Source organism: Acomys minous (genome assembly GCF_964271855.1).
Source record: "Acomys minous genome assembly, chromosome: 1".
Lineage (NCBI taxonomy): Eukaryota > Metazoa > Chordata > Mammalia > Rodentia > Muridae > Acomys > Acomys minous.
The window spans coordinates 32,867,501-32,895,192 of record NC_140483.1 but is presented as its reverse complement, the minus strand read 5'-3'; the positions used below and the strand labels follow the sequence as shown (position 1 = coordinate 32,895,192).

General features: G+C 45.3%; 1 protein-coding gene across 2 annotated transcripts in view; it reads right to left on the bottom strand.

Moving 5' to 3' along the window:
• Nucleotides 1–2,914: 2,914 nt before the first annotated feature.
• TNN (tenascin N) overlaps nt 2,915–27,692 on the bottom strand; it is a 69,586-nt gene continuing 44,808 nt past the window's right edge. For both annotated transcript variants that reach the window (XM_084800088.1, XM_084800089.1), the window contains 8 exons: nt 25,664–25,927; nt 22,282–22,412; nt 20,746–20,878; nt 20,180–20,331; nt 13,546–13,642; nt 12,506–12,673; nt 6,460–6,623; nt 2,915–4,016 (listed from right to left, as the gene is read on the bottom strand). In XM_084800088.1, coding sequence (XP_084656214.1) covers nt 3,876–4,016; nt 6,460–6,623; nt 12,506–12,673; nt 13,546–13,642; nt 20,180–20,331; nt 20,746–20,878; nt 22,282–22,412; nt 25,664–25,927 — 1,250 coding nt within the window. In that variant the 3' untranslated portion in view covers nt 2,915–3,875. The remainder of the gene's footprint in view (nt 4,017–6,459; nt 6,624–12,505; nt 12,674–13,545; nt 13,643–20,179; nt 20,332–20,745; nt 20,879–22,281; nt 22,413–25,663; nt 25,928–27,692) is intronic.

The following is a 27,692-nucleotide window of genomic DNA, read 5'->3' as shown; positions in this document are numbered from 1 at the left end:
TTTAAGTAGTTTTCAAACTTTCCACTATGTTGCCTTCTGCAACCTGTCACCAAACTAATATTTCCAAAGTACAAGCCTGCCGTGTCACTTCCGGGTTTCAGAACCTCTGAGCGCTCTCCACTGTCCAACTGCTTGTGTGGGAACAGTGGCCCTTAGCCTTGGATCCATGTTAGAGTCCCCTGGGGAACTTTGAAAAGCTCGGGTGCATAGAACTTACCCAAGACCCACTGAAGTGGACTCTCTGGAGGGGTCATGAGCAAAGGGACGTACATCAAAGCTTCTGCCGGCTCTGCCTGGCAATGTGAAGTGACGGCCAGTGCAGTGCTGCAGCAATGAGTCCCACCTGTGCTTCCTGTTGGCTCCCTGGGATCCTCACACAGCTTTACCTCCCTCACGCTCAGCCTTCCTCTCCCAGGTGTCTGGCTGCTCCCCTCATTGATTCAGTCTGTCTTTCTAGACCCGATGCCATCACTACAGCATGGAATTACGCACGTGCATGCACACACACACACACACACACACACACACACACACATACACACATACACACACAGTGCCTCACACACCCCTAGTGATGCACTTTTTTCTTAAGCCACCACCATCCTGATTTGTTTCCATTCTGTCTTCTCATAGTTCTAAGAGTTGATCGGGGCCAGCAGTTGGCTTGGTCCTCTCGACCTTGTGCATGCGCAGAATAGACAACACTTTGCGGGAGGATAGTTCTGGAACATGCTGTGCTCCTGGCTTCTAGTGTATCCCCATTTCTCAAAACTCTCTTCACTCTGGGTCATCTTGAAGCACAGGATGGCTTCCTTAAAGCTTCAAAACTTTGAGGACCTGTAACCTGGCTCTAAGAAAAGTGTTTGAGCCTCTCTGAAAAGGAGATCGACCCAGGATCCCAGTTCATAGGCCCATATCCAGTTACTGGAGTGAACTGCTGGGCTGGCCATGTTAAAAGCAAGGGAGGCATGGAGGAAGGTTGGGGGCAGGTCTGCTTTAGAAATGAACTTCCCAGATTTCCTTCCCTGATCACAGTAGAACCTTTGAAGGTCAACGGAAGATTTCTCCATGGCAACAAAGAGCCTGTATGCAAAGGGATGCTCAAACAGCTCCAATCTCCCACACAAGTCACTTCAGTGGCCTGCAGTGGAGAAACCCTGGGGCCAACTGAGATGGGCACAGTGTAATCTGCTGCCATTGAAACTTCCTCCAGAACAAAGGCTACGGGTGACTTTCACAGCAGAACTACGTAGAGAGGCCACCAATCCTAGCAGCAGTTGTCATGTGTCATAACACCTGAGGAGGGAGTCCAGCAATCTGTCTATGATGGTTTGAATAAGAACGGCCCCCCATAGGTTCAAATATCATCAGGGAGTGGCACTATTTGAGAAGGATTAGGAGGTGTGGCCTTGTTGAAGTAGGGGTAGCTTTGTTGGAGGAATTATGTCACTGGGGGTGGGCTTTAAAGTTTCAGAAGCCCAAGCCAGACCCAGTGACTCTCTCTTCCTGCTGCCTGTGGATCCGGATGTAGAACTGTCTGCTTCCTCTTCAGCACCATGTCTGCCTGCGTGCTGCCGTGCTTCCCACTGTGATGATAATGGACTAAACCTCTGAAACTGTAAGTCAGCCCCAATTAAATGCTTTCTTTTATAGGAGTTGCTATTGTCACGGTGGTGTCTCTTCCCAGCCATAGAACATTGACTAGGCAAGGTCTTCAAGCACACTTAAGAAGCCTGCTGAAAACTGTGGGAGTTGCTACTGTCATCCATCTCTGGCTCTAGGCCAGTGCTGGGAACGGAAGCCACTTTGTCAAGGAAGCAGTTTCTTGCTAAAAGATTAGAAGTGACTGTGATGAGCCCAGAGGCTCTGATTTGCAGAGATGGGGCTCTCATTTGTGCAAAGAAGCACCGAACACTGAGGCAGGGAGTCTGCGGAGAGGACGTGGAGCTGGGAGGCTCTCCAGAGAGGCCCGAAATAGAGGAGGATGTTACCTAGGGCTTAAGCCCCAACGAAAGCCCCACCAAGACTCAAAGAACCTGTCTCTGAAAATATCTTCCCTCCAGGGACGTCTTCGAAGTTCCCACCTCCATCATCATCACCACCTCTGTGGCTCCCCTCTGCAGCAATCACTTCTTGAAGTTCTGACCTGACTTGTTTTGTATTGTCAGTCTCCAACACTAGAGATTTTTTTTTTTAATTTACCATTGATCTCCACTGATGGAGAAGAAGAAGAATTTGTGTGTTGTCAGCCTTTGCCCAGACTATGTAGAACAAAGTGTATATGTGAATGTTGTGTTTATTTGGATAAGGTCAGCACTTAGAACAAATCCTGGGACATGTAAGACTTAAGCAGTAAGTGTTAAATAAATGAGCGGGTGAGTAAATGACAGCGCATGAGCTCCCTCAGTGCCGAGACTGGGTGGCTTGTTCACCCGTTTCCCTAGCAGGCCACCGCTTACTAGATTCTGGACTCAGCGTGCACCCACCTTTTTAAATGATTAGCCCCTATGCCAAGTAAGCTTCATTTAGCCCTCTCATTAATTATCAGAACTAACTGTTGCTGTGGCCTCGCTAGATGCGTTTGCCTGGTTGTGGGTGGGGAAAGCGAGAAGTTGAGAGACTGACAAAAGTGATTTCCGGTGTATGGCTCGGCACTGAGCAGAGGTTAAACCTGAGAAGGCTAAGCAGCCGTGTGCACCCTGGACCAGAGGAGGGAAGTGCAGCTTCTAGAACCCTGGCCTTCCTTTCTACCCACACACTTCTGCTGCGTTCCAGAGAGCATGGTTTTCCATCCCACAGGTAAGAGACCACAGCCAGCCCAACCCCAGCATAATGCTCGAATTGCACCTACCCTTGTACTTAAGTTAAAGTTAGAATTGAAGTGCATTTAAGTGGAGAAAATAACACAAGGCAATTTTTAAAAATCAAATGGTTTATTTTTGTTTTCTCAAATAGGAATTTAATTTACTCCAATGGTCACTGACTTGGCTATAGAAAACCTTCCAAAAATGATACCAAACACTCAAGAAGGACATGAGGACGCTTCCAGTGTGGGGAGCAGGGAAGGGGGGAGGCTGAGGGCTTGAAGGGCCTGAGGGGGAGTCAGGGAAGACTAAGAGTGCCAGTTATTTAGAGAGACAGATTATTTAAATGACTGTAAATTTATTTACAGCATATGCAGATCTATGAAAGAGATTATGCAAATGTCTGTAAAGGGGGCGGTTAAAATAGCTAGCAATAAAATGGGAGCTTTGATCTCCAGCATGCTAGAGACTAGTCAGAGCTTAACTAAATATGAATATATTGTGGCCCCTTCGTATTCTCTTCAATCTTCATCACACAAGAAATTTAAAAGGACTAAGATTTCTACTTTTCCCTTAAAAATCAGGGGGACCAGCAGACAGCAAGTAGCCTCACCTCTGACCCCCAAGGGATCAGAACTTCACTTTGGTTCTCTACTATAAAGATCTATGTTACTGGATGCATATAGAGAGCTCCACCAATTTCTAAAGATTTCCAATGTGATCTAGTGGAAGAGTCGGGGTTTTTTTTTTTTTTTACCCTAATCCAATACATCTGCCATTACAGATGGGGCTGAAAAACCTTGTGGTTCCAACACTGTGTCCCATGCATATGTACTGTTCAGTTACAATATTGTTGGCTTTCGGAGCCCTCAGTAGAGACTGGCAAACATGCAGGTGATGTGGAAGGAACCTCTAAAAGTTGACGTGTGGTGACATCATTAGCACTGTGGGTACCCAGCAATCTAAGAAGTCAGAGGCTATGAGCATCCTCAAACTTCAGATCCCCAGTCACTACCACCCACCCCACCCCAAACTTGTCTTTTCTACTGTGAAGACAGCTCAGACAGGCTTTCAGAACATCCTTGCCTTTCCTCCGACGGACCTCTTTTTCCTGCCAGAGAACCGGTCTCTGCTGTAACCAGAGGGGCGGATTTTCAGCTCCACATAAGGAATGGAGAACTCATGTCCTTTCCATGGCTCCCAGTTCACCCCCTGAAAAACAAACAAAAGAGCATGAAGAAAATGTATTTGGGGGCTGGAGAGATGGCCCAGAGGTTAAAAGCACTGCCTGTTCTTCCTGAGGTCCTGAGTTCAATTCCCAGCAACCACGTGGCGGCTCACAACATTTCTGGTGCCCTCTTCTGGCATGCAGGCACACATGCAGGCAGAACGTTGTGTAGTTAATAAATAAATCGAGAAAGAAAGAAAGAAAGAAAGAAAGAAAGAAAGAAAGAAAGAAAGAAAGGGAAAAGGTATTTGGGAGAAGAGTGGGAGTAAGGTGGCTTATGGTAGAGGGATCCTAGACAGTGAAATCCATCTCTGATGGAGGAGGAAGTTTGGGTAGTAATATGTTATGAGCCAAGATAGGAGGGCCAGGTCATGTGCCCTCCCCTGGAACATGACAAGCTGAGTGGACAGGGAAAAGAAGCCTTCATGGTAGGAAGATGGAATGTGAGCCTGAGATGTGGGTGAGGCCACAGCACAAGGATGACAAGGGGGCAACCTAGGCAGAGATCAGCAAATCAGCTATTGCCTTTCTGGTTTTCTCCCCAAAAAGGGGGGGGGGGTATAAAATAAACATATTAATTAGCCAATTGTGTAAAATCATTTTCAATTTAGACTGTTTAGATATTAGCACTGGGGTAACAAATGGCCCGCTGAAAACTAAATTTCGTTTTATGTCTTTTGACTGGTGAGCACAATAATATTTAATTCACTTAATAACCTTGCAACCTGGCCAATAAAGAGCCCAAGTGACCAATTTTATGTATTTTAATTTGTGAGGTAAATAATAAACAAGAAGCTAAATGCCTTGCAGACTGAGAAAAACACATTAGCCAGATGAATGTCTTTTATTAGCAAATGCAGAGATGGTTTAGGGCATGCTGGCTGCTCATTTCAGATATCTGATATCTGATCACAGGGCTTCCCTGGTCGGCCCACATGCTGCCACCATGATACATGGGACCAACCCTCCTCATTGCCCTGTGGGCACATTTCTTCTTCCTTTTGGGAAAAAAATCGCATAAGGATTGGAAGTCCTGACTGCCTGGTAAGGACCAAAGTAATAAAAATGTACCTGGATGCGAGAAGTGATAATATTTACAGTAATGTTGGTATGTGTAAGAGCTGGGGAGAGGTGGCTTCATGAAGGCCGGGATCAGGACCTAGGATTGGAAACTAGAGACCCAAGACAGGTAGGTTTATGGAAGATAGGAGATTGATGATAAGTAGGAGAAAGGTGCAATTTTCAAGAAGCCATGAGGGGTCAGCAGATGCCCTGTAGCTGACAAAGTGTCACAATGATATAGAAGGGCCATGGAGGTCTCAGAATTATTGACAGAAAAGTTTGTAGGAGAGGAGTCCTCACACACACTGGGCCCTGAGCACAGTCCTGACAGAAGGACAAGAAGTGGATGCTCGCTGCAGACTCTAGGTGACCCGGGTTAGAGCGGAGCCAAGGATGGGTCTGGCCTAATTTAGATCCTCTCTGCCTACTGCTTGAGGGACTGTGTGAGCTCTGGGATAATGAAGGGACAACTAGGAAAGACAATAAAGCGTCTGGTTTGGGACCTAATGTTTGTGTTGTCCCCAAAATCTGTTTATTGAAGTTTTATTGACCCAATTGGGTAGTATTCAGAAGCAGCTCTCTGGGGGTCATTTTGGATGCCCCACAATAGAAAAAGAGGTGGTCAGATTGTCTCTCTCTGCGTTATGTGAGGATGCAGCTAGAAGGTGTCTATCTCCATGCTAAGAAGCTCCATCAAGAGTGCATCAGCTCACATTCTGATCTCTGACTAGGCAGCCTCTAGAACTGCAAGCTATGCATGTCTGTCTTCAAGCCATCTAACCTGTGGAACTTTGTGAAAGCAACCTGGCCTTTAACAGCGTCTTTCATGAATTAGGAGCACTGACAGCTAGATATGGTGGTGTCCACCTGTAACCCTAGCCCTCAGGAGATTAAGGTAGGAAGATCCAGACTCCAAGGCCAGCTATATAGCAAGAGTCTCTGTAAACAGATGAACAAGAACAAAAATTTAGCCAGATGTGGTGGCAGATGCCTATGCTCCCAGAAATTAAAAGAAAGATCATGGGGTATAGTCATCCTCAGCTACAAGGCAAATGTAAGGTCAGCCTGGGTACATGAGACCCACCCTGTCTCAAAAATATTACAAAAGAAACTAAAAATCAAGTGAGATGGCATGTGACTCACATCATCAGTCTTTATAGATCAGTACAACAATTCACCCCCGTGCACCTGCAGCTCAAAAAGTGCGTGGTAGTGCAGTGCACACTGTGTGGTCTGGCGAAGCCTCTCCTGCCCTGACTAGAAGTTTCAGAGAGAGAGGAGCTATCACACTAACCTGGATTGTGTCTCTTTGAGAGTAGGGACAGGCAAATACGGTAATAGAAAAGATGTTCACCTGCCACCTACCTCACTGTGCTTGGTCTCCCCGTATTTGCCATTAGGGTTGGCCAAGTGACAGTTCTTATACCACCAGCCACCATGATGTGTCAGCGCACAGTTGCTGAGGGCAATATCATTGTCTCGGTCAAAAGTTGTGAACTTCCATCCATTGTGGTAAGTAAGAGCATCCCCTGCAAGAGAGATAGGAAGGGAGTTAAGAGTCGTGAGGAAATAGGCCCCAGCAGGAAACATCTAGGATGAAAACACCAAGGACCCAGTTGTGTATTGCAGATGGTCACGACTCTCTCAGAATGGCTAATGTGGGAAGGCGAGGTAGATGAACAGGTGTCATTCAGACACCAGGCCCGCTTCTCCAGAACCCTCAACAGCGTTCTTACTTGGAAGCCCTACCATCACGGCAAGTGTCTAACCCCCTGCGTGCAATATAAACACTCTCTGTCCTTCTGCATTCGCCGTGGTGACCACTCTCCTGACACCCTGACCCAAAACTCATGCACCTTGCTTGGCACATCTTTCATACCCTTGATGGAGCCCTTCTTTCTCAAACCACCCTCCTTATTCTTCACAGCTGCCAGTCAGGCTTCTTTTCATCTCTGAGGGCCTGTGTTCACCCAACAGCCTTCCTTCTCACTCTCCATCTCCCATCCCTGTGGAAATAACCATTTCACTGTCTCAAGTCTAGCATCCCTTCTACCTAGGAAAAGATGATTCATCTTACTTGCTGGGTGTGCTTGCTACTGGGTTGCCTTCTACGCTCAGCCTCTAATCCCATTGTGTCTACTAGTGTGGAGAACAGGCCCTTACTGGGTTGCCTCCTACTCTCGGCCTCTAATCCCATTGTGTCTATTAGGGCCCTTTTGCCCTCTGCCCTTCATTGGTCAAACCCTAACCTCCCTTACAGCATAGCTCAACTCTAATTCTGAAGAAGATTCTCCTCATTGATCCTCCTCTTCCACCTCAACACACGCACGCACGCACGCACGCACACACGCACGCACGCACGCATGCACACACACACATACAGAGAGAGACACACACACACATGCACACAACACATACACGCACAGGCACACACCTGAAGCTCTAGAGCCCCTCTGGGGACATTTGTACAATTTAATGCTTCATTACATCCTGTCTGGAATCTGCCTTAATTACTTCACTCGTCCTGCACCTATTTCCCTACCACATTTGTCATCCACTTATAAGTTCACTTTCTTTTTCAGCTCATAAAAGGCAATAAGAGCCCATATCAATCACAGGCTTAATCAAGTTCCCCTCCTGCGACAATGACACTCACATTTACATCTAATTGCTGTGACTCTCACAGGCCTGCAAGGTGGGCAGGGCTCTTCTGGATCCCATGAGGAAATGAAGTCCTCGGGATTCACCTGTAGCGACCTAAGGTCCAAGACTCCATAAATGAGAGTGTCAAGACTCAACTATTGGTCCTCAGTCTCTAAAATGACAATTCTTTCTGCAACACAGATTCACCCTGGGTGCCCTCAATCCCACATAAGGCTTTATTCTTACTACAAAGTGCATTCTATCTCTCACAGCCTTCAACAAGGGAGGGAGTCCCTAAGATCTAACATTACCTTAGACCCCACTAAGAGTGTAAATTCTCAGGTTCACCCCAGGCATACAGAACTAGAAACGGCACATGGGTGAGGAGCATGCCCTCTGTGCTTCAACAGCCCTTCACGTAGTCGCTGCAGTTTCGTCCTCATACTTATCCAGAGGACATACGCTATGTCTGCCATGGGTGAGCCCCATGCTAGGCTGTGGAGATGTCAAGTTCCTGTTCTGGAAAGCTGTTGGGGTGAGTTAGAGCAGGTATGGAAAGAGTTCATAGGCGTTGAGGCCATGGGCACAGAGGAAATTAACCCTTAGGAAGTTCAAGGCTCCCAGTTCAGCCTCCAACATTCCATGTCCCTCTACAAAGTTAATAGCACCTTGTGCAAAGGGAAGGTCCCACTTTGTCCCTCCAAGTCTATAAACTCAACATGTGTCCCTTAGTACCTCACCCAGCATGGCAGGGGTGTAAGAACAGGGCCGAGAGGCTGCTCCTCGGACACCAAGATGGCCCTGGCTCCATGAGTGTCCTCCAGTCAAAGAAAAAGACAGGCTGCCACTTTATTTGTGCACATTTTCTCCTCCCTCCAGATTTCCTGCAGACAGTTAACTACAGCTTGAAATAACACACAATGGCTCCCCTAGTAACATTCTTTTAATAAGTACAGCTTTACTAGCTAGAATATGAACTTCCTAGAGCTTATTTTCCAAGAATCCAGACAAATGCTTTCTCAAAGATATCTTCAGTTATCTAACCTTGGATTCTGGACTAGAAAAAGGAAGTGAGCTTTGGTCTGTATGGGATATTATTATTATTATTATTATTATTATTATTATTATTATTATTATTATTATTATTCCTGCATATGGATTTTCTACCTTTGAGAAATCAAAACCACCCTTTTGTTCAAAATATAGAAAATGAGCATGCTTATGAAAATAACTGGCCCCAGACGAGGTAGCATTCTGATTCAGTGAGTTTTTATCTTCCCTAAGTAAAACCAAGATAATCTTGGTGTGATAGACACTCTTTAACCCCAGAACTCTGGAAGTTAAGGCATGACAAGTACAAGTTTGTGGCCAGACTGGAATACATACTGGCTAAAAAATAATAAATTAAAAGTTGGGTAGTGGTGGTACATGCCTTTAATCCCAGCACTCAAGAGGCAGAGACAGGTGGATCTCTGAGTTTGAGGCCAGCCTGGTCTACAGAGTGAGTCCCAGGATAGCCAGAGCTACATAGAGAATCATCATCATCATCATCATCATCATGAATAAATAAGTAAATATATTTTTAAAAATTAGTTAAGCCAGTGATGCATAGATTTCCTCATACTGGGATTGAGAGAAACTGCTGATAAGCATTTTGGTTTTGTTTGTTTGTTTGTTGTTTTCTGTTTTTTGAGACACTGTTTCTATGTGTGTAACCTTGGCTGTCCTGAACTCACTTTGTAGACCAGGCTGGCCTCAAGCTCACAGGCAGATGCTGTGAGAAAGCTCATAGATCTAAACCAACATTCAAGGTGTGTCCAATGAGCTGGTCAGCCTTTCCACCAAGGCTGTGCATTTCAGCTGTAATAAAAGCACTCATGACCTCGACACAGGAATAGGCGGCACACACAGCGATATCGTCTGTCTTCTACACTGTGCCTCATCATAGCCAAAAGCTTCCTAGATTTTTAAAACCCTCATATGAACCAAGAAGCAGATACAAAGAAATCTAAAATGCCACCGATCTCACCGTTGTAACACAGAACATAAAGGCAGGAGTGACGGGGCACACGGGAACACTAGATGGCTGCCAAAATGCTGTGTGATTTGAGAGTCTCCCAAGGCTTCCTATTAAAAAAAGACATCCTCCACTGACTGGCCCTGTTGGCCTGAACAACCTTAGGATGGGAGCTATCCCCTAGTCACAGTTAAAATGCAAATAAGGTACCTGGGAGAAGAATCACATTAATTTAAGAATATGTTGACTCCGTTTTCCATTAGCATCAGCTCATTTGCTGGATTGTGTTAACTAGGCTCAGAAAAGGCAGAGTTTAATGGCCCAAGAAAGGAAAGGGAAAGAAAGGGACAAACTAGGAAGATGGATCTGCATGAAGTCCTGACCAAGGAGCCAGCAAGGGCATCTGGTTTGGGGGAGACAGAGGGCACTGGAGCCAAAGAGAAGCACCTGACTTCAAAACTTGTTCAGGAGGATCTCAGCCATGAGGTGTGAAGGGAAGACTAAGTCCGAAAGCATGACGGTCAGCTAGATAGGTGGTAGAGTAAGACCTGAGCAGGAGGCCACCAGGAGCGGGGCGGGGGACAAGGGGGGTACTGAAGGCTGGCCTGTAAGTCTTCTATTATACTAAATGGTGGGAGAGAAGCCATCAGGAATACAATCTGACGTAATTTAGAGATGAGGTAGGAGTTATGTAATGGGCTTGGTCCCCCAAGACAGTGAATTTAAGTTATTTTAGTATTAAACTGCCATGATCACCATGAGTCATAGCACTCAAGAGGCAGAGGTAGGAAGATAAGAAGTGGTTTGCTAGCCTGGGATGTCTTTTTAAAATAATAATTATGATGATCGCTTAAATCATCCTGTAACTACCCTGATAATCACAAAGGTCCATCTGTGTTTCCCAGTTGTATCCAAGCTCCCTTTTACTCCTTGAATTAACAAAACAAAAACAGAAAACCCCTCACTGACTGGCCTTGTTGGCCTGAGCAACTTTAGAACAGGAGTTATCCCCTAGTCAGAGTTAAAATGCAAAAAAATGTACCTGGGAGACAGTCAATTAGCTGAGAATATGTTGGCCCCTTCCACTCACTGTCCCAATAGCCTGACTCCCAGGGCTGACTCGCATGTTTTATACTCCACTTAGCCTGCGTGCTGTGCAGCCCATCCCCAGCCCATAGAGATGCAGAATGCAGGAGGGAAGGGGCAAAAGCAAAGCAGAGAAGTGCCTTTTTCTGGAGTTATTTTCCCCAGAAACAATTCTCACACACTCTTTCCCATGCAGTCTCTGCTTAGAATCCTTGGACAGTTTGAACTTGGCCAAATGCAAATACCTTGTTGATAGGTACCTACTTGCTCCCACACTACCTGGTCACCAAACTCAGGATCTAGTCCCTAGTAAGATATTAAACACCCAAGAGGTTACATAGAGAAATCCTCCATGATATTTCATTGTTTTAAACTCATTAAGCATGCACCAGGGTCTTTGCTAGATACTAAGAAACAAGAGCAAAATTCGTATTATGGTTTTAAGAATTGACATTATAGAACTCAAAGGAGTTTTCCCTTCAGAGAGGACCACTTCAGATCATAACCTCAGACCTCAAGAGATCCTTGAGGACACAACTTTGAGATGCCCTACAATGCCTCTGGGTACAAAGCAACCCCCTTGCCTTGGCTTCGTCTTCTATTTCTCCCCACCCCTTGCCTCCCCACTTCCTTCCCCACCCCACCTCCCCCCACTCTCTCAGATGTGGGGAGCACCTTCTTTTCCTCCCATCCTTCTGACACAACTCCACCCCCCCGCCCCCGCCCCTGTCCTCCAAGACGCTTCCCCCAGCCACTCGAGTCCTTGATGTACCACCATCCCCCACTCCTTTACTCTCTATTTTCCATACCATTTGGCCTGCAGACATTATTCTTTTTCCATATGCTTTAGAGAAGGGAGACCATGTCCTATACAGTCAGCCAGTCTAGCCAGTAACACATTCCTACGTGTTTACACCAAAATTGGAATCAGTCAAAAGGCAGGGGACAGACTGTGTTTAAAAGCCATGAATGCCATTTTTAAATATCAGTGTTAAAGCAATAGTCACACAGTTCCCTCTTTAAAAAAAAAAAAAAAAGTTAAAAGGGTATGACACCAAAAAAAGAAAAAAATTGTCAGTATAATCCCAGCGTTTTCAGTCGTGGTGCTTAGTTTTGTTTCTTTCCCTGTACAACTGGATACACCACCCATTGGCCAAAATCCAGTGAGCAGCTACGAGAGGCTAAGCGAGTCCCTGCTTTGGGATAAACTTCATCTTTGTGTTGACCCTGTTGTGTAAGTTAATGAGACCTAAGGTTCTTACTGTTTGACTCAGCACTTTCCTTTTTCTTTCTTAATTTACATCAAAATACCACAAAATGTTGAAATAACACAGAGTTATATAGTCAAGCATCACAGTCACACGGTATGGAAGGAAGTCCACTGAAAGGCTCAGAATAAAACTGCTCAAAAACATACAACATCCTAAGCCAGGGGAGAATAAAAGGAGCGTGGGGGAGGGGGAACATACCAAACTTCCGGTTTTATAATTAAAGATTGTTCTCACTTCCTTCATGGTCAAGCCCCTCCACAGAGCATGACCACCGCTGTTAGTGAGGACAACCAGCCTCCGTATACCGTATTCCACAGCCCACATCCGTGGCGCAGGGCAAACCAACCCTTAGATGACAGTAGTGAGAGACTCTGGAACGAGAAAGCCCTCTTACCCGCTGTGCCTCTGTATTTCCCAATGGACAGCTTGTACCGCTCTTTGCTGGACGCCACTTGGAAGAAATCATATACAGCGTAGGCGGATTCATTGAAAGTCTGTAGGTCTGCCCTCACCTCATACCGAGTGGTAGTGCCGGTGGTGAGGTTGTGTAGCTTATCAAGTCCTAAAAACACGGAAAGGAATTCTAATAACCAATCAGCTCGTGTGTGTGTGAGCTCTCGCTGTCTGCATCTGAGACGTTCAGAGCTCAAAGTCATCTTCGTGTTTATCTTCTCTGCTGATAAAGTTGGTTTTCCGAACACTTTCTGCTGAGGCGCTAATATTCTCACCCTCTCATTTCTTTCTCATGGCTATGCTAATGACTTCGTGGAATGCCATCAGGTGGGAGGCGGTGTGGGTGTGTAGTATTGGGGTCATCCGCCCAGAGGCTCCACCTCTACAAAGCAGAAGCAGGCCTTTCTCTGTGCACACGTCTCACGAGCAGCAGAACAGATCAACTAACCAGCAACCTCGAATCCCAAAGGAGACCCCGTGCCTGGCAAGCCACAAACATCATCTACTCTAGTAGACACTGCATACACAGATTCATTTTTTTTTTTAATTTCCCAGTAGATGTTTGGCTATTTAACCCTCTGTGAACATCTGCTCAAAAGACAGCAGAGGGAAAATGGGCAAAATTAATGTTCTTAATGCCTGGCTGCACTAGGAGAATTACAGAAATTGCTAGCACACTGTCTGCGTGACAGGCCAGGATCCATCAGTTGACTGTCTTTCTACTGTGGTTATTACGTGAAATACAGGCTCTGGAAAGATTCTGTAGAGCATAGATATGGCAGGAAAGCCACTTCAGGCACTCCTATCTCTTCACCCATCCCTGGTGTGCAAAATCTTTCCCATCAGCGTGGCCACACCACACAGGGTCCCTATCCTTGGACCTCTCCTTGAAAACAGGGAGCTTCCTTAATCACCCCAATCGTCAAGAGAGATACTATCGTTCCACAACCCCACAACCTCCCTGATTCTCAGAGATCATACCAAGCCAGAATTCCTTCATGGGGTCCCCAAAACCTTCTACGTAACTCCGCCAACGCTTGAAGAAATCCAACTGCCCAGTGTTTCGCCTCTGGAAGACCTGAGAAGGGAAATTGAATGCTTTCATTGCTCTGCCACTCAACGAACATTACTGAAGGGCCAGGAAATGATAGTTGTGTTTTCCAGGTGGTTGTGGGAGGTGAGAGGAAACGATGAACCTGCATATACACTGACTTCCTGCAACGGTACATCTTCATTTTTTTTAAAAGCAATCTTTATTTATATCTCAGGATATTGACTATAATGTCTATTACATTAACAAGAATTTTAGGTGAAGTATGTATTCCAGGTATGAAAATGTGTAGTACATAACAGGGAACACTTCTGCCCTCAAGAAATGTCAATCATAGAGCACAGAAAAACTTGAGAGAACCAGTGATATATTGTAGTAGTTAGCTGTGTAAGACAGAACATTCCAGATCTTTGTTGTCTCTGGCATATAACCTTCAACTATTCGACTCAATTGAAACATGATATATTTATGTGCCATCTTTTATCTTCCACTTAAATAGTTTGAAAGCAGCAATTGTTTTAATTCTCAAGAATCCTAACATATCAAGTATGGAGAATTTATGGAACAACAGAAGTTCACCCAACAAGTATTTGTTGAGCATCTACCATATAGTAGAAGCCATGCAAGGTGGTGGGCAAAAGGAATAAGACAGAAATGGCTCCTGTCCAAATGGAGCAAATGTTCCAGTAAAGAAGATAGACATGAATTAAGTAATCAAGCAAATAAGAACTCAATTAGGTCAATGACAAGAACTACAAAGGAAAGATTGAGCAGGACTGCACCTAAGCAAGAGCCACGGACCCTCCCCTGGGAAGGAGCTGAGGGCTGCAGGAGGAGCAGGAGCACTGGCAAAGGAAAGGAAGGCTGGGCTGTGGTGGCCTGGGGTGCTCATTAGGAAAGCTAGGAGAAGAGGCTGGAAAATGGGCAAAAGTCAACCCATGTGGGATTCAGTTTGTTGAAGATGGCCTGTTGTAAAAAGCAATGGTAGTTTTGGAGGATGATAAGTGGGAAGTGGGGTCTTCCCCGGACCCCTCTGGCTGCAGTGTCGCGAACAGCCTGGTCAGTGGCAAGAGTTGGAAGAGACAACCAGTCTGGAGACCACTGCACTGTGCTGTGCTCACAGGGATAGTGAGCTTAGACATTAGGTGCCTGAGAACAGACAGAAGTTGACAGAAGGTTAACCTTGACAGGCATTAGAATGTGGCACTGAGTCAACAGTGTGAGTTCACACACACATGAGTTGATTGGCCATTGGAATTCCAGTCCATGTTTTTAGGACAACCCACCACAGGAACTCCTGGTTTAGAGGAGTTTTGATTGCAGAACTGGGTAACTTATCAGCTATTCCTGCAGAAGGAAGATTCTGAGAAGTTTATTGTCAGCTGGGTATGGTGGTGCATGCCTATAATCCCAGCACTCTGGAGATAGAGGCGGGCAGATCACTGTGAGTTCAAGGCCAGCCTGGTCTACAAAATGAGTCCAGGACAGCCAGGGTGACACAGAGAAACCCATCTCGGAAAAAACCAAAAAGAAAAGTATATTATGTGTCTCTTGTGAGTGTATCAGAAGCTCACTTGGGGACACTGCAAGTTGGAGGTTTGCTTGTTTTTCTTTCTTTTTAGCTGTTCTGAGAATCAAACATAGGGTCTTGCACATGCTAGGCAAGTGCTTTACCACGAAGTTCCATCCCTGGTCCAGTATGAATTCCTTCTGAGGTTTCCTAGTGAAGAAAGTTCTTGTGTAACCAGTTGAAGGGGTTAGGGCACTGAAGAGAGACCTAGGCTTGGATTCAAAGGTGAGAGTGTACCTGGGAAAAATGGTAGGAGGTCACCAAGTCCCACCTCACTTTCCTGGTCCTAAAAACAAAGGGCCATTTCCAGCTTCCTTTGCAGTTAAGAAAAAGCAATGTGACTATTTTTAGCCAAAAGACTGTAAGCAGGAAGACACGAGTAGGTGGGGTTTTTGGTAAAAGCCGCATGTAACATTGGCCCCTTCACAAAAATGGAAGCAGCCTGAACGCTGGGTTGCCACTCAGAACCAACTGGCAAACCCACAGAAGGCACTGCACGCATGAGCAAGACAGCTTGTGTATTATTAGAGCATGGGAGGGGGTGTGGGGTGGCTTGTCACTGCCACTGTTACGGAACCACGCTGTCCTAATGAGCATAAAAATCCACTGAGGGAAATGAAGGCACAGGGGAAGCTACTGCCATATAGGAAGAAAGTCAGAAGTGAGAAGGGAGGGGCGTGGAATCAACCCTTGAAGACCTCCAATATGCTCATGGCATGGATGCTCTCATTCAGGAGAGAAGAAGCAACTAGAAACATAGAAAGAAAATTAGAAAAGTGTTGGATCACAAAGCCACAGAGAGCAATAATGGTCCATAGTGCCCAGTACTGATGAGAGGGGAAGAAATGCAAGATCAAAACTCCTCCCTGGGATTTGGTGACATGGAAACCAGCAGCCACTTCAGCAAAGGCTGTGGAGAGAGAGAGAGAGAGAGAGAGAGAGAGAGAGAGAGAGAGAGAGCGCCAGCCTGGAGTGGGCTGGGGAGTGAATGGAAAATGAGAGAATGGAGACTGGCATCTAAGTTCTATTTCAGTGGAATGTGCTACTTTATTTACAAGAAGATCTCTACTCAGAAAGGAAGGTCGGTTCCCCTGAGAGTAAATCAGACTCATTTACGTGAAATAAACTTGAAAAGTTCCCAAAACTCCAACACGCCTGCACACAGCGTTGAAAATGGTGGTGATGCTTATTACTCCACTTGAATTTGAGAGCCAAGCTAAAAGCCGTCATCGCTCACTCAGTGATGATTACCACTTACCCAAGGCTAGAACGGAATCTCCACCTATCTTCCCTGTGTACTTGTCTATTGGTGTGAAGAGGCACCAACACAGAAGTCTATGGTCCATGATCTTAATTTTGGTGAAGGAAACCCAATGGTTGTGTGATCTTTACATTTTTCTCTAGGAGGGGACCCTGCTGAAGTCCCCCAATGGCTGCTCACAATTAGCTCCCTTTAAAGCACCATTATGGCTTTGTGGGCAAGGGGGTAATGTATAAAGACACCCAGAATGTTCCAGGCTCCAAGTCAGCCACAGACACTTCCTGGCAGGGGGATAGTGAGTCAGTCGTTTTGGTTTCTGATCTCGGCCAGGTCACTGTAAAGCAGAGATACAAGTGAGAAAGAAAGGTCTGCCACACCATTTCTGGGAAGGCGAGATGGAATGGTACATGTCCTCCAAAAGTGCCCCATAAATGGGCATAAGCTGGTGAGAAGAATTTAGGGGAGACCACAGAAAGCCATTACACACAGTAGAAACATTGTTAATTAGCATGGCTGTTCTTATTCTCTTTTCCTTGGTTGCCCATTTGTTAAAGCTTCCCGCTTATTTGTTTATTTATTGCTTCCTTTGTTCTTCATTCATTACTTACATAACAACCATTTACTGGCTGTCTATTGAATGTTGGCTCTGAAGAAAAAATAGCGATGCCATTTCACAGATGGCAAAGTCCAGAAAATTAGCCACATCCATACAACCATTTATTGGCTCACACAAGGGTATTACACAGTCCGGTCTTTCAGTCAGAAAGTGTGAAAAAGTCTAGCTCTTCCAGCTCTCTTTCCTCCATAGTAGCATTCCTGAAGACTTGGAAGATTTTTTTTCCTGATGAGGAGCCTGTGTCAACCCTGCTTTCGGATTCTTCTTGTGTCACAGACAGTGGAATACTAGGGTGGGCGTAGTATTGACACGTCCCTATGTGTCTGTTCACTGTGTTAAACAGCATTCCCCACCACAAGGCTGGGACTGATTTTGAGCCTGCGTATCTAAGGAAAGATATAATACCAATGCCTCTATTTCCAATCAACGAACATATTTGGGGTTTAAGGTTTGGTTGTATTGTTGTGCTTGGTTTTGAGTAATGCCCCAGTATGTCTAGGGAAGCTGACTCTGGAATCTCCACACTTACTGGATGTATCCTAGCCTAAGTTAGCTAATTTTTGAACATCTTTTTTTTTCTCAGTGTAGTCCAGGCTGGTCTCAAATTCACACGTAGCCAATGATGATCTGGACCTTTTAATCCTACTCCAATTGCCTCTGCTGCCTAAGTGCTAGATCACAGTCATGTACCATCCCATCCAGATATCTGTGGTGCCAGAAAACAGTCCTGGAGCTTCACGCCTGCTAGGCAAGCCCTTTACCAACTGAGCCACAACCACAGCCCAAAATTCACGTCTCTGAACTGTCAGATCAAGGCATAATGAGCCCCTGTCACCTAAGAGCTTAAATGGAGGCTTCAGCAAGGTCAGCAAATCATAAACCAGCAGAGGCTGGCACATACAGATAACAAGTTGTTATTATATCTCGATAACTGCTGATTTGCCTTTTAGTATATCATATGTAAGTATACTGGCCCACACAGATAAGTCCTACATCTTGATCAGACAGCTTTGATTGAGGTTTTCAATCTATTCAGAGATTAAAACACTCTACAATGAACCACTTAAAAAGTAGTAAAAGGAAATAAATCTGGAGAGATGGAAAAATATCTGTCCAGTTGTACAGCCCAGCATTGCCATTGTGCTGGGGGAGTTACTCACTCCCTTGTGTGACATAATCAGGTGGAGAAAGGAAAAATTGCATTGAAATGCCTGGGGAAAGCACCCCTGATGTGACCCTTAGGTGTCTAAGATGGAAAGATTTGAGACTTTAAGTGCTCTCTGATGTTCTTTCCAGCCTCCTCCTGGCTGCCTGGGTAGCCTTGGGGCAAAGGCCTTCTGCCTGTTCATCAAATTAGGTTCCTGCTGCCTAGAGGACAGAGAACAATTTTCATAAGAGGACTTTAAAAGCTCAAAAGAAGCCTGGGTCATCTTTCACAGACAGAAGACCCTTGAGCCAAATAAAACACAGGAACGGTCAATGAAATATGTAATAGAGAAGTTTTTAGGACTCCACATATCTTCTGGAGCATGTGGCTTGGAGGAAACCTCTGTACAGTCTTCATCTATAGCCTGTTGGGAATGATACAGTTACAATGCTGAGTGGATTCTGTAGTTCTTTCTATAGCTGTGTTTGAGTCAAGCTCATTTACATGTGTGTACAGAAAGCAAGTTCCTTTTGAAGCATCTTATTTGTTCATTCCAGATCATTAGCCTAGGAAACAGTGTCAGACACACAGTAGCTACTCAATAAATATTTGTGCAATATACTATGGGTTGTGTAAACAAAGAACAAAAATATCTCTTCTCTCTCTCTCTCTCTCTCTCTCTCTCTCTCTCTCTCTCTCTCTCTCTCTCTCTCTCTTCCTTAGATAAATGGTTCCTTCCTTGTACAAACTTAGCTTTCAAAAAGGCTACACTAAACAGTACAGACATCCTGCCAATGGGCAATTACAGGCACAATGGCAGGAAATTGGGCTATAGGCCTGAAGGAACTGATGGTTAGAGTTACAATGGTGCTGATGAAAAGTGGCAGGCCCGGCCCTATGGGTCTGTTTAGGTGGGAGACCTCCCATGTTACAATCTGTTGTGTTGCTTTTATAAATCAAGAGTGTCTGCCACCCAACCAGTTGTTGGATGAAACAGACTTTCAACTATTCTTTGCCTCTGTGCAGATATTAAGTTTTCTTCGCTGCTGCTCGTCAGATGATTATCATTTTACCTGTGGCTGCTCAAAAATGTCTGGCTCCCCAGAGGCCTGAGAAAATGTGTCAATGAACCTAGTTGGACACTCTGAGACCATGCTTGCTCTTTCCCACAATGGGTTGCAATGTACAGGTGGTGAAGGCTGCCTATCGCTTGGGAAAATAACCTCAACTGGATCAGACACAGGGAGAAGCCAAGTGAAGGATAAGAAAACAATCCACCTGCAATCTTCAAAGGTTCACAAAAGATTCGAGTCAGCAAGCAATGAAAGAAACAGTGGACAGAAGGACTCAGCCAGACACAGCCCAAGCTTCCCTGCTCTGGCCTTACTCCCAAATCTAAGCCCTAGAATTGTGTTCTGTCCTACAGAGCCAAGGTGTAGACCAAAGACCAGACAATGCAGTTCAAAGGATGCATCCCCAAGAGGCTGTGCATTCCCACCCTCGATGGCCTGAGATGAGGTATCAAGAAGACCAAGGATCTAGCAGGTGTGACTCCTGGAATGTGGTTCCAGAATGTCGCTGACATGTATGACTGACTCAACTAAAGAGCTTCCCTCGTTGTAAAACAAGAATGACGATCCCCTCACACTAAAGCACCGGGTTGTGTTTTTGAAGGTGCTTTGAAGAGGGTAAAACATAGGAATGAATCCCATACCAGGCGTTAGTAGACGATGATGAACTCACAGTCGTTAGCCCTGGTTTAGCCAAGTCTGTTCTGTGGCCAGTGTTAAGCCCTAAGTTCTCTCTTTACAGTGGGATAAGATCTCTCTCCAAATAGGTACAAGCCATCAAAGCTCCTTCCCCCATGAGCAGAGGAGAGATAGGACCTCCACTGGGGCAGCTATGACCATCTCTCTAGGCTAAGAAAGAAGGCATTCCACAGAGCTCCTCTGGGCACCATTAGGACTCACAATCCAGCCGCCTCCATCCGTGTCCATGTCACAGTACACCTGCATGGGCCGGCTGGCGTCGCCATTCAGGTAGATTGTGTAGAGGCCACTGGCAGCATTGGTGTTCTGCTGAACCTGAGTGCAGTCTGAGGGGTGCGGAAAACGGGCGTCCACTGCGACCGAGAAGAAGGACAGTGTGGTTAGAAGGGAAGGAAGAAGAGACAATGCCGCTTTCCCCATTATAAGGCAATTTACTGTTTGGAAATTATTTCATCTCCTCCTACACTGCTTTGCTTCTTCCGATTCTTGGCTCACATATTGGTTTCCTCACTCACTCTGTTCCCATGGAACTCTGCAAATGCACTTTTTAATTAGACTCATGTCACTCACTGTCCTAGGTTCACTCTCCCAGGTGTAACACCACTCAGCTCTGCCGACCTCCCTCTCTTTAGCCCTTTCATTATGGGGTGGATTTGTTTGCAACCCAGAGCCTCACTTTCATTTCTCCATAACCCCATGCCCCTCCCTGTCCTCTCCAAAGCCTTTCTTCTATTCACTATCATTTAAAGGGCTGGATTCCACATTACCTGTAGAAAGGGTTGTAGACACACTCCGGCTCCGGCGGTCACCCTTGAAGGCCACCAAGGAAACAGGATAGGTGACACCCTGTTCCAGGTCTTGCAACTCAAACCTCTGCTGGCCTCTTTGGAGCTGCACTTCCTACAAACAAAGAAGACAGCAGACAGTGGGCAGTTCCATTTCTCTTCCCAGCACCCTGGGCATCAACAGCATTTACTAGAATGGCATCAGAGGCTCTCCAAGTGCTCACTGGGAGCCCAGAGTCCTAAGGAACGTCAGTCACGTCCCTGGAGGGCCATGCCATGGAGAGTCACCAGGGCTGGAAAGGCTGGCTGAGAACCACGGACATGCATGGCCACCACAGGAGCACCAGCCAGGTTGCCTAAGGGCTTGTGCCTTCAGATAGCTGTTGAGGCACTGACTATAGCAACTGCTCTCACCAACAGGCTGACAATGTTGGACTAAGAGCATGTGTTTTAAAAGAAAGCAAAACTGGCCGTCTTATCTGTGAGACACACAGAAGTAGTTGGTATTTCAAGGACTCCTTCGGAATATGCTTTACTCACTCCAGAAACATTGGACTAACTCTCCAAACAGGACAGTCAGATGCATACACTGGAATAGTGAATAAATCAGTGTCCTTTTTTCCCTTCTTATTTATCTGTTTGTTTATTTATTGCCAAAGAAAGAAAATGACAATTTTCTACTGGCCAAGTTTGGTAACATTGCTGGACTTCAGAGATTCCTGTGCAAGGCCAGCCCTTGAAATGATGGTCATCTATTTACTTAGTGGATATGTATTGGTGTCCAGGAGTGGTGGCACATACCTCTCATCTTAGCTGTTTTCCACTGAAGCAGGGCAAGTTCAAGCTTGAAGTCAGCCTCAGCAATTTAGTGAGACCTTGTCTCAAAATAAAAATACTAAAAATGGCTAGGGATATATAGTTCAGGGGTAGGGCACTTACCTAACATGTGAAAAGGCCCAGAATTTAAGCTTCAGTATTGCCAAAAATAAAACAAAATATCCACATGCTAAGTGCTACCCTAAATGCTTTCCTTGAAAAAGTAAACAAAATAGACAAAAACTTCTCAGTCCTCTTGGAACTTAAATATATTAAAGGCCCAACAATGTGCAGGGGGGGAGGGTGGAGAAGAAGTGGGAGGAGCAGGAAGAGGAGCAGGAGGAGGCAAAGAGGAGCATGCAGGAGGAGCAGAAGGAGGGTCAGGGTTAGCAGGGCTGATGGTGAGCTCAGTGGTGCAGAACTTGGTTAGTATGCACAAGGCCTTGAGTTTGAGCCTCTAGAACTTGAAAATAAGCAGTAAAGGAATGGACAATAAAATGGGTACAGTGCACAGCCAGCACAGTGTAGCAGTCAGCTGGAAGCAGGCACAGAGGTGAGTCCTTATGATGAGAGCACAGAATTCACAGATAACTGTTCTTAGCAGGTGATGGATCAGCAAGTCAAGCCAGCTTGTCCAAGTCAGTTGTTCTACAAGGAGGCTGGAAGAGAAGGCACCAAAAGAAATACAACAAGTCCTCATACCTTCACCGTGCCATTTGGAAACTGGTAGGTCAAAATATAGCCATCGATTTGAGCAGAGGGGGGCATCCAGGTCAATACCCCACCAGAGTGTGTTACACCAAATGGACGAAGATTTTTAGGAGGGTCAATTTCTGTAAATGAGAAGCCAGGTAATTATTGTTCCTGAAATACGCGTATTTTAATTGATCAGTTCTCATGTCCCTTCTTTGTGTTTTCCCGTTTCTCACCTTGCCTCCAAGCAGCTGGCAGTCAGTCCTGTTCTACTCAGACCTTCCTAGCCTTTGCTTCTAAAAGTAAAGACCTGGACTATGACATTGAGGAGTCTCTAGAGGGTGGGACTCTGGGCCTCAGTTTCCCCAGTAGATTCACAGAGTAATAAATATGAACAACCTAATTTGGCACATGGGTTCTCTGTGGTGGCAGAGCCTTCTGAGTGGTTTGGAAAGAAGAAAGCTGCAAATTAGAAAGGACCCTGCACACAGAACCCAGGGATCACACAAAGACACCTACCTGTCTGCAGGGACAAAGAAAATCTAGCACGCTTCCAATGCCCAGCACTGAGAAACCCCCAAAGACTTACATACTGAGACTAGGGACCATAATGTGTAAGGGGACTTAGGATACAATTAAGTTACCACAAAAATACAAATTTCTATTTCTTAAGCATCTAAGTGTATGGCCTTCAATACATACCAAGTACAAAAATAAGAGATGGTGTTTATACATCTAAAAAGAAAGAAAGTGGGTGTGGTCACTCATCCAGCACTCAAGAGGCTAAGGCAGGAGGATTTCAGAGAGCTCAAAGCCCAGAGGCCTTCCTGGACTAGAGTGAGAATGTCTCCAGAAAAGGGGAGAGGAAGCTGGCAGCCAAGGTACAGACAAAGCAGAGATTTCCTTTTTCTTGTATAGACTTGCCACCCAAATGCCAGAGGGCATGCACGTGTGGGTGAGCATACACCAGAGGGCATGCACGGGTATGTGAGCACACACCAGAGGGCATGCACGGATTGTGAGCACACAGCAAGAGGGCATGCACGGGTATGTGAGCATACAGCAAGAGGGCATGCGTACACCAGAGGGCACGCACAGGTATGTGAATGTACACCAGAGGGCATGCACGGGTATGTGAGCGTACACCAGAGGGCACGCACGGGTATGTGAGCATACACCAGAGGGCATGCAAGGGTATGTGAGCGTAAACCAGAGGGCACGCACGGGTATGTGAGCACACACCAGAGGGCACGCACAGGTATGTGAGCACACAGCAAGAGGGCATGGGTACACCAGAGGACATGCACGGGTATGTAAGCGTACACCAGAGGGCATGCACAGATTGTGAGCACACAGCAAGAGGACATGCTGGGGTATGTGAGCACGTACCAGAGAGCATCCATTGGTATGTGAACACGTACCATAGACCAGGAAAACAGAAGCTCAGCAAAAATACTAATTCCCACCAAAGCTGGTTAGAATGTTCATATTTTTAAGCAAACAAGATATGAATGGAAATTTCCATTTTGAAAAAAAAAATCATGAAAGGCGATTTTAATTTAGAACTTCCCAAAAAGACATCTCCAGGCTATTTTCTACACAGTAGCATTTCAGCTGAGAACTGAATTGCAGTATTTTAATAGAAATCAGACAGCTGTTGTTTTGAATTAGGTTGTTTTGACAAATTTTTGAGTCTCTGTAATATCAGCTTGGTTTGATTTTGTAAAGCGTAACATCTGGCATGGATCGCTCTCTATCCATCACATACAGCAACCGAATTTCCTTCAGAATCAAAGCAGCACATAGCTATTTACATATTTTAAGGCAGTTTCTGCCTCCTCTTTGATTAACCACTGTCCCCGGCCTGTAGGCTTGGGCTGTCTGTCTTGGTTACTTTCCTAGTTCTATGAAGCAGAAAGACTATAACTTCATTATTGTCTTTAAGATTAGGCTGGCAAGATGGCTCTGCTGGCAACAGATCGCCACAAAGCCTAGTAACCTGAGTTCAGTCCCAGAACCTACATGAAGAAAGAAGAGAACCAACTCCTGAGAGTTGTTTTCTGACCTCCTCATGTGTGTTGTGGCAAGCTCATGTGCAAAAATAGATACATACGCAAAGAGAGAGGAGGAGATGGAGAAAGAGACGGGGAGGGAGAGAAGGAAGGAGGAGGGAAAGAAGAGAGAAGTGTAATTTAATTGTTTAAGATGGGGATAGTAAAATAAAGAGAAGAGAAAAGAGGAAGAGAAAATGAGGAGAGAGGAGGAGAGGAACGGAGAAGATGGAGAAGGAAGACACGGGGCACTCGTTGCCTCTGGAGAGCCACACAGGACTCTAGGGAGTCTGGGATGAGGGAAAAAGCCATCTAGGATTTGTTTTGGAGTTTTGTTTTACACGTATTTCTAATGTGAATTTTTTTTTTTTTGTTCTTAGTATAGTTTAATGTAGGGGTTTTTAATGCCAGCTAATTTAAATTAATAAAAACCATCAAGAAATGTATGGCATCTCCAGGAGATAAATGATCTTGTTCAGAATGCCTAAAGGGACCACAAATTTTGGGTCCCATGGAGGCCCAGGTCCATAATGCTCACCTAAGACCAGAGTCCCTGTGACACACATAAACATGCAACCCAGGCACCTCTGATCACCCACAGTGATGACCAGAGTCCCTGTGACACACATACACATGCAACCCAGGCACCTCTGATCACCCACAGTGATGACCAGAGTCCCTGTGACACACATACACATGCAACCTCTGATCACCCACAGGTGATGACCAGAGTCCCTGTGACACACATACACATGCAACCCAGGCACCTCTGTTCACCCACAGTGATGACATGAGGAAGACTTTCTACCATCGCCTCCATCTCCTCCTTCCAAGATGGAAACTAGAGTTTCTCTGTCAAAGTACTACCTCAAAAAGATAGCCATGAGGCCGAAGAAAAGCCTCAGTGGGTAAACTGATTCACATGCATGCATGAGATTCTAAATTCAGATGCCTACTACCTATATAAAAAGCCAGGGACAGTAGCACACCTCTGCAATATCAGGGCAGAGGGGCCCGAGACTGCCCGGAAAGCTTTACTGACCGTAAAGACCCCTTGAGCTTTATTGACCACCCAGCTTAGCAAAACCAGATACCATCTCAAGAAAAATGATGTGAACGGCAACTAAGAAATACACCCATATCAACATCTGACCTCCATGCACATGCATGCATCCATACATATACATGAACATGTAAATACATATGACACACATAAACAAGGTCAATGGGGAGCCACTTTGGTAATCATCCTGATATAAAGTAACCGTCCTTCCTGTTTCCCTCCTCACCCTATTTATAGAGGAAGACTCACTCTTGGCAAGAGAGATGTGTCACAGTACCTGTCATGGCCTTGGTGTCAGCCTTCTTGCTCTCCCTGGCCCCCTTCTGGGCCCACACCTGAATGGTATATTCCATGCCTGGCCTCAGGCCTGTCAGGACGGTGCTACTCTGATCCTTTGACACTGGAATCTCCTTGGTCTCTCCATCCGCGGAGGTGTAACGTACCATGTACCTGTCAATGGAGGCTCTCACTGGATCCCAGGAGATGGTGGCTGTATTCTCTGTCACCCGGTTGGTCACCAAGTTCTTGGGACTGTCGATTTCTTTTTTGAAGATTTAGAAAAGACTGACTTTAGAACCACAGAATGGCATCTCACCACCCCTTTCAGAAGAGTTTTCCCCCATTCAAAGGAAATGATAACGGCATAATTATTACTGGTATAATTTTGTCACTAACAGTGGTATAAATACAGAAGTAGAGCAAATATGGTGGCCCACTCCTGCAGTCCCAACAGTACAGAGGCAAGAGGAGCAAACATTCAAGGACAGTCAGGGCTACATGGTGAGACACTATTTCAAAAATATAAGTGAAAAGGAAGGAAGAAAGGAAGAAAAAAGGGAGGAAGGAAGGGAGGGAAGGAAGGAAGGAAAAAAGAAGGAAGAGGAAAAGAAAGGAAAGAAGGAAGGAATGGAGGGAGGGAGGAGGGAGGAAGGGAGGAAGGAAGGAAGGAGGAAAGGGTATGAGTCCCCCAGTTTCCAGTTTCCAGTGTCCATGGAAACAAGACACTGGATATTAAACAGGCAGAACCAGACCTTCTCTACATGTATCGGTCAGGAACTGTTCTGCCCTTCCAGTTTTCCCCAGCATTACGGTGAAAATCTGAACTAGCTATGCCACTGAAAGCACTGTCGCAACACTCTCTGCTCTCCATTGCACCCACTATGCTTCACCAAAAGTCCTCCAGCTCCTTGGCTTATAAAAGAAGAGAAATGAAGACTTTCATCCCCATTTTTTGTTTTCAAACCAAGATCTCTCTGCTCTGAATTTTTAGGTCTCCCACCATCTCCAGGGCTTTCTTCTTTTCCTCTATCTTGTGATCATTAATTAGTATTTTCTCCTCGACCATCAGTCTCAGAAATTCAAGCCCCAGATTCTATTCTTCTCCTCATATTTCATGCCATTTCTCTGCACCTCTCAATCAACAAACGAGAAAAGGATCTGTATAGCTCAGTATCATCCACCTCACATTCAGCCTCAACTCGATCAAGGTCCTGCATCACACCACCGAACCTGCTAATACTAAAAATGTCTATATGAACAACTCTCTAATGGAAACTTGATATCTTTAGTTTATTCAATCTTTTTGGTTGGTTGGTTGGTTGGTTGGTTGGTTGGTTGGTTGGTTGGTTTTGGGGTTTGTTTTTTTGTTTGGTTATTTTGTTTGTTTGTTTGTTTGTTTTTCATTTACTCAATCTTGGAGACATATTGTACAGAACAGATCCATTCCATTCTTAAAACACTCTCGGCTCTTGGCTTCCATACTATAATACTCTGGATGTTCTTAATTTATTGACACCTCTGCCTTGCCTCTTCAGTCCTTTGATTGCAACCTTCATATGTTGGAACATCTAAAGATTGGATTATATGTTCTCTCACATTTTCTCTCTCTTTCTCTCTCTCTTTGTCTGTCCCTCTTTTTCTCCCCCATCCCTTCCTCATTCTGTCTCCCATCTCCTCTCTCCCTCTCTTTCTTACTCAGCATTTATCCCCCTATTCCTCTTTTCTTCCCTCCCTTTCTATTTTTCACTAGTATGATCCTATCACATCGGTGCCTTGAAGTATTTACTGGCTACCCTTGGGGAACAAAAGATCACTTCTAGGCCCCTGGTTTGGTGTGTACTACTGCATAGCCACTGCAGTGCCTGGCTCACTCACACACCCAGTACATATTTGTGGAACTAATAAAAACAAACCATTCACTTAGCAAAACAACCTTACACATATCTCAAATTTAAATATTTAAGTCTTAATTGACTCCCTGAAGAGACAAATATCTCTCAGCCTCTTGCCTCAAAAATAGCACTACA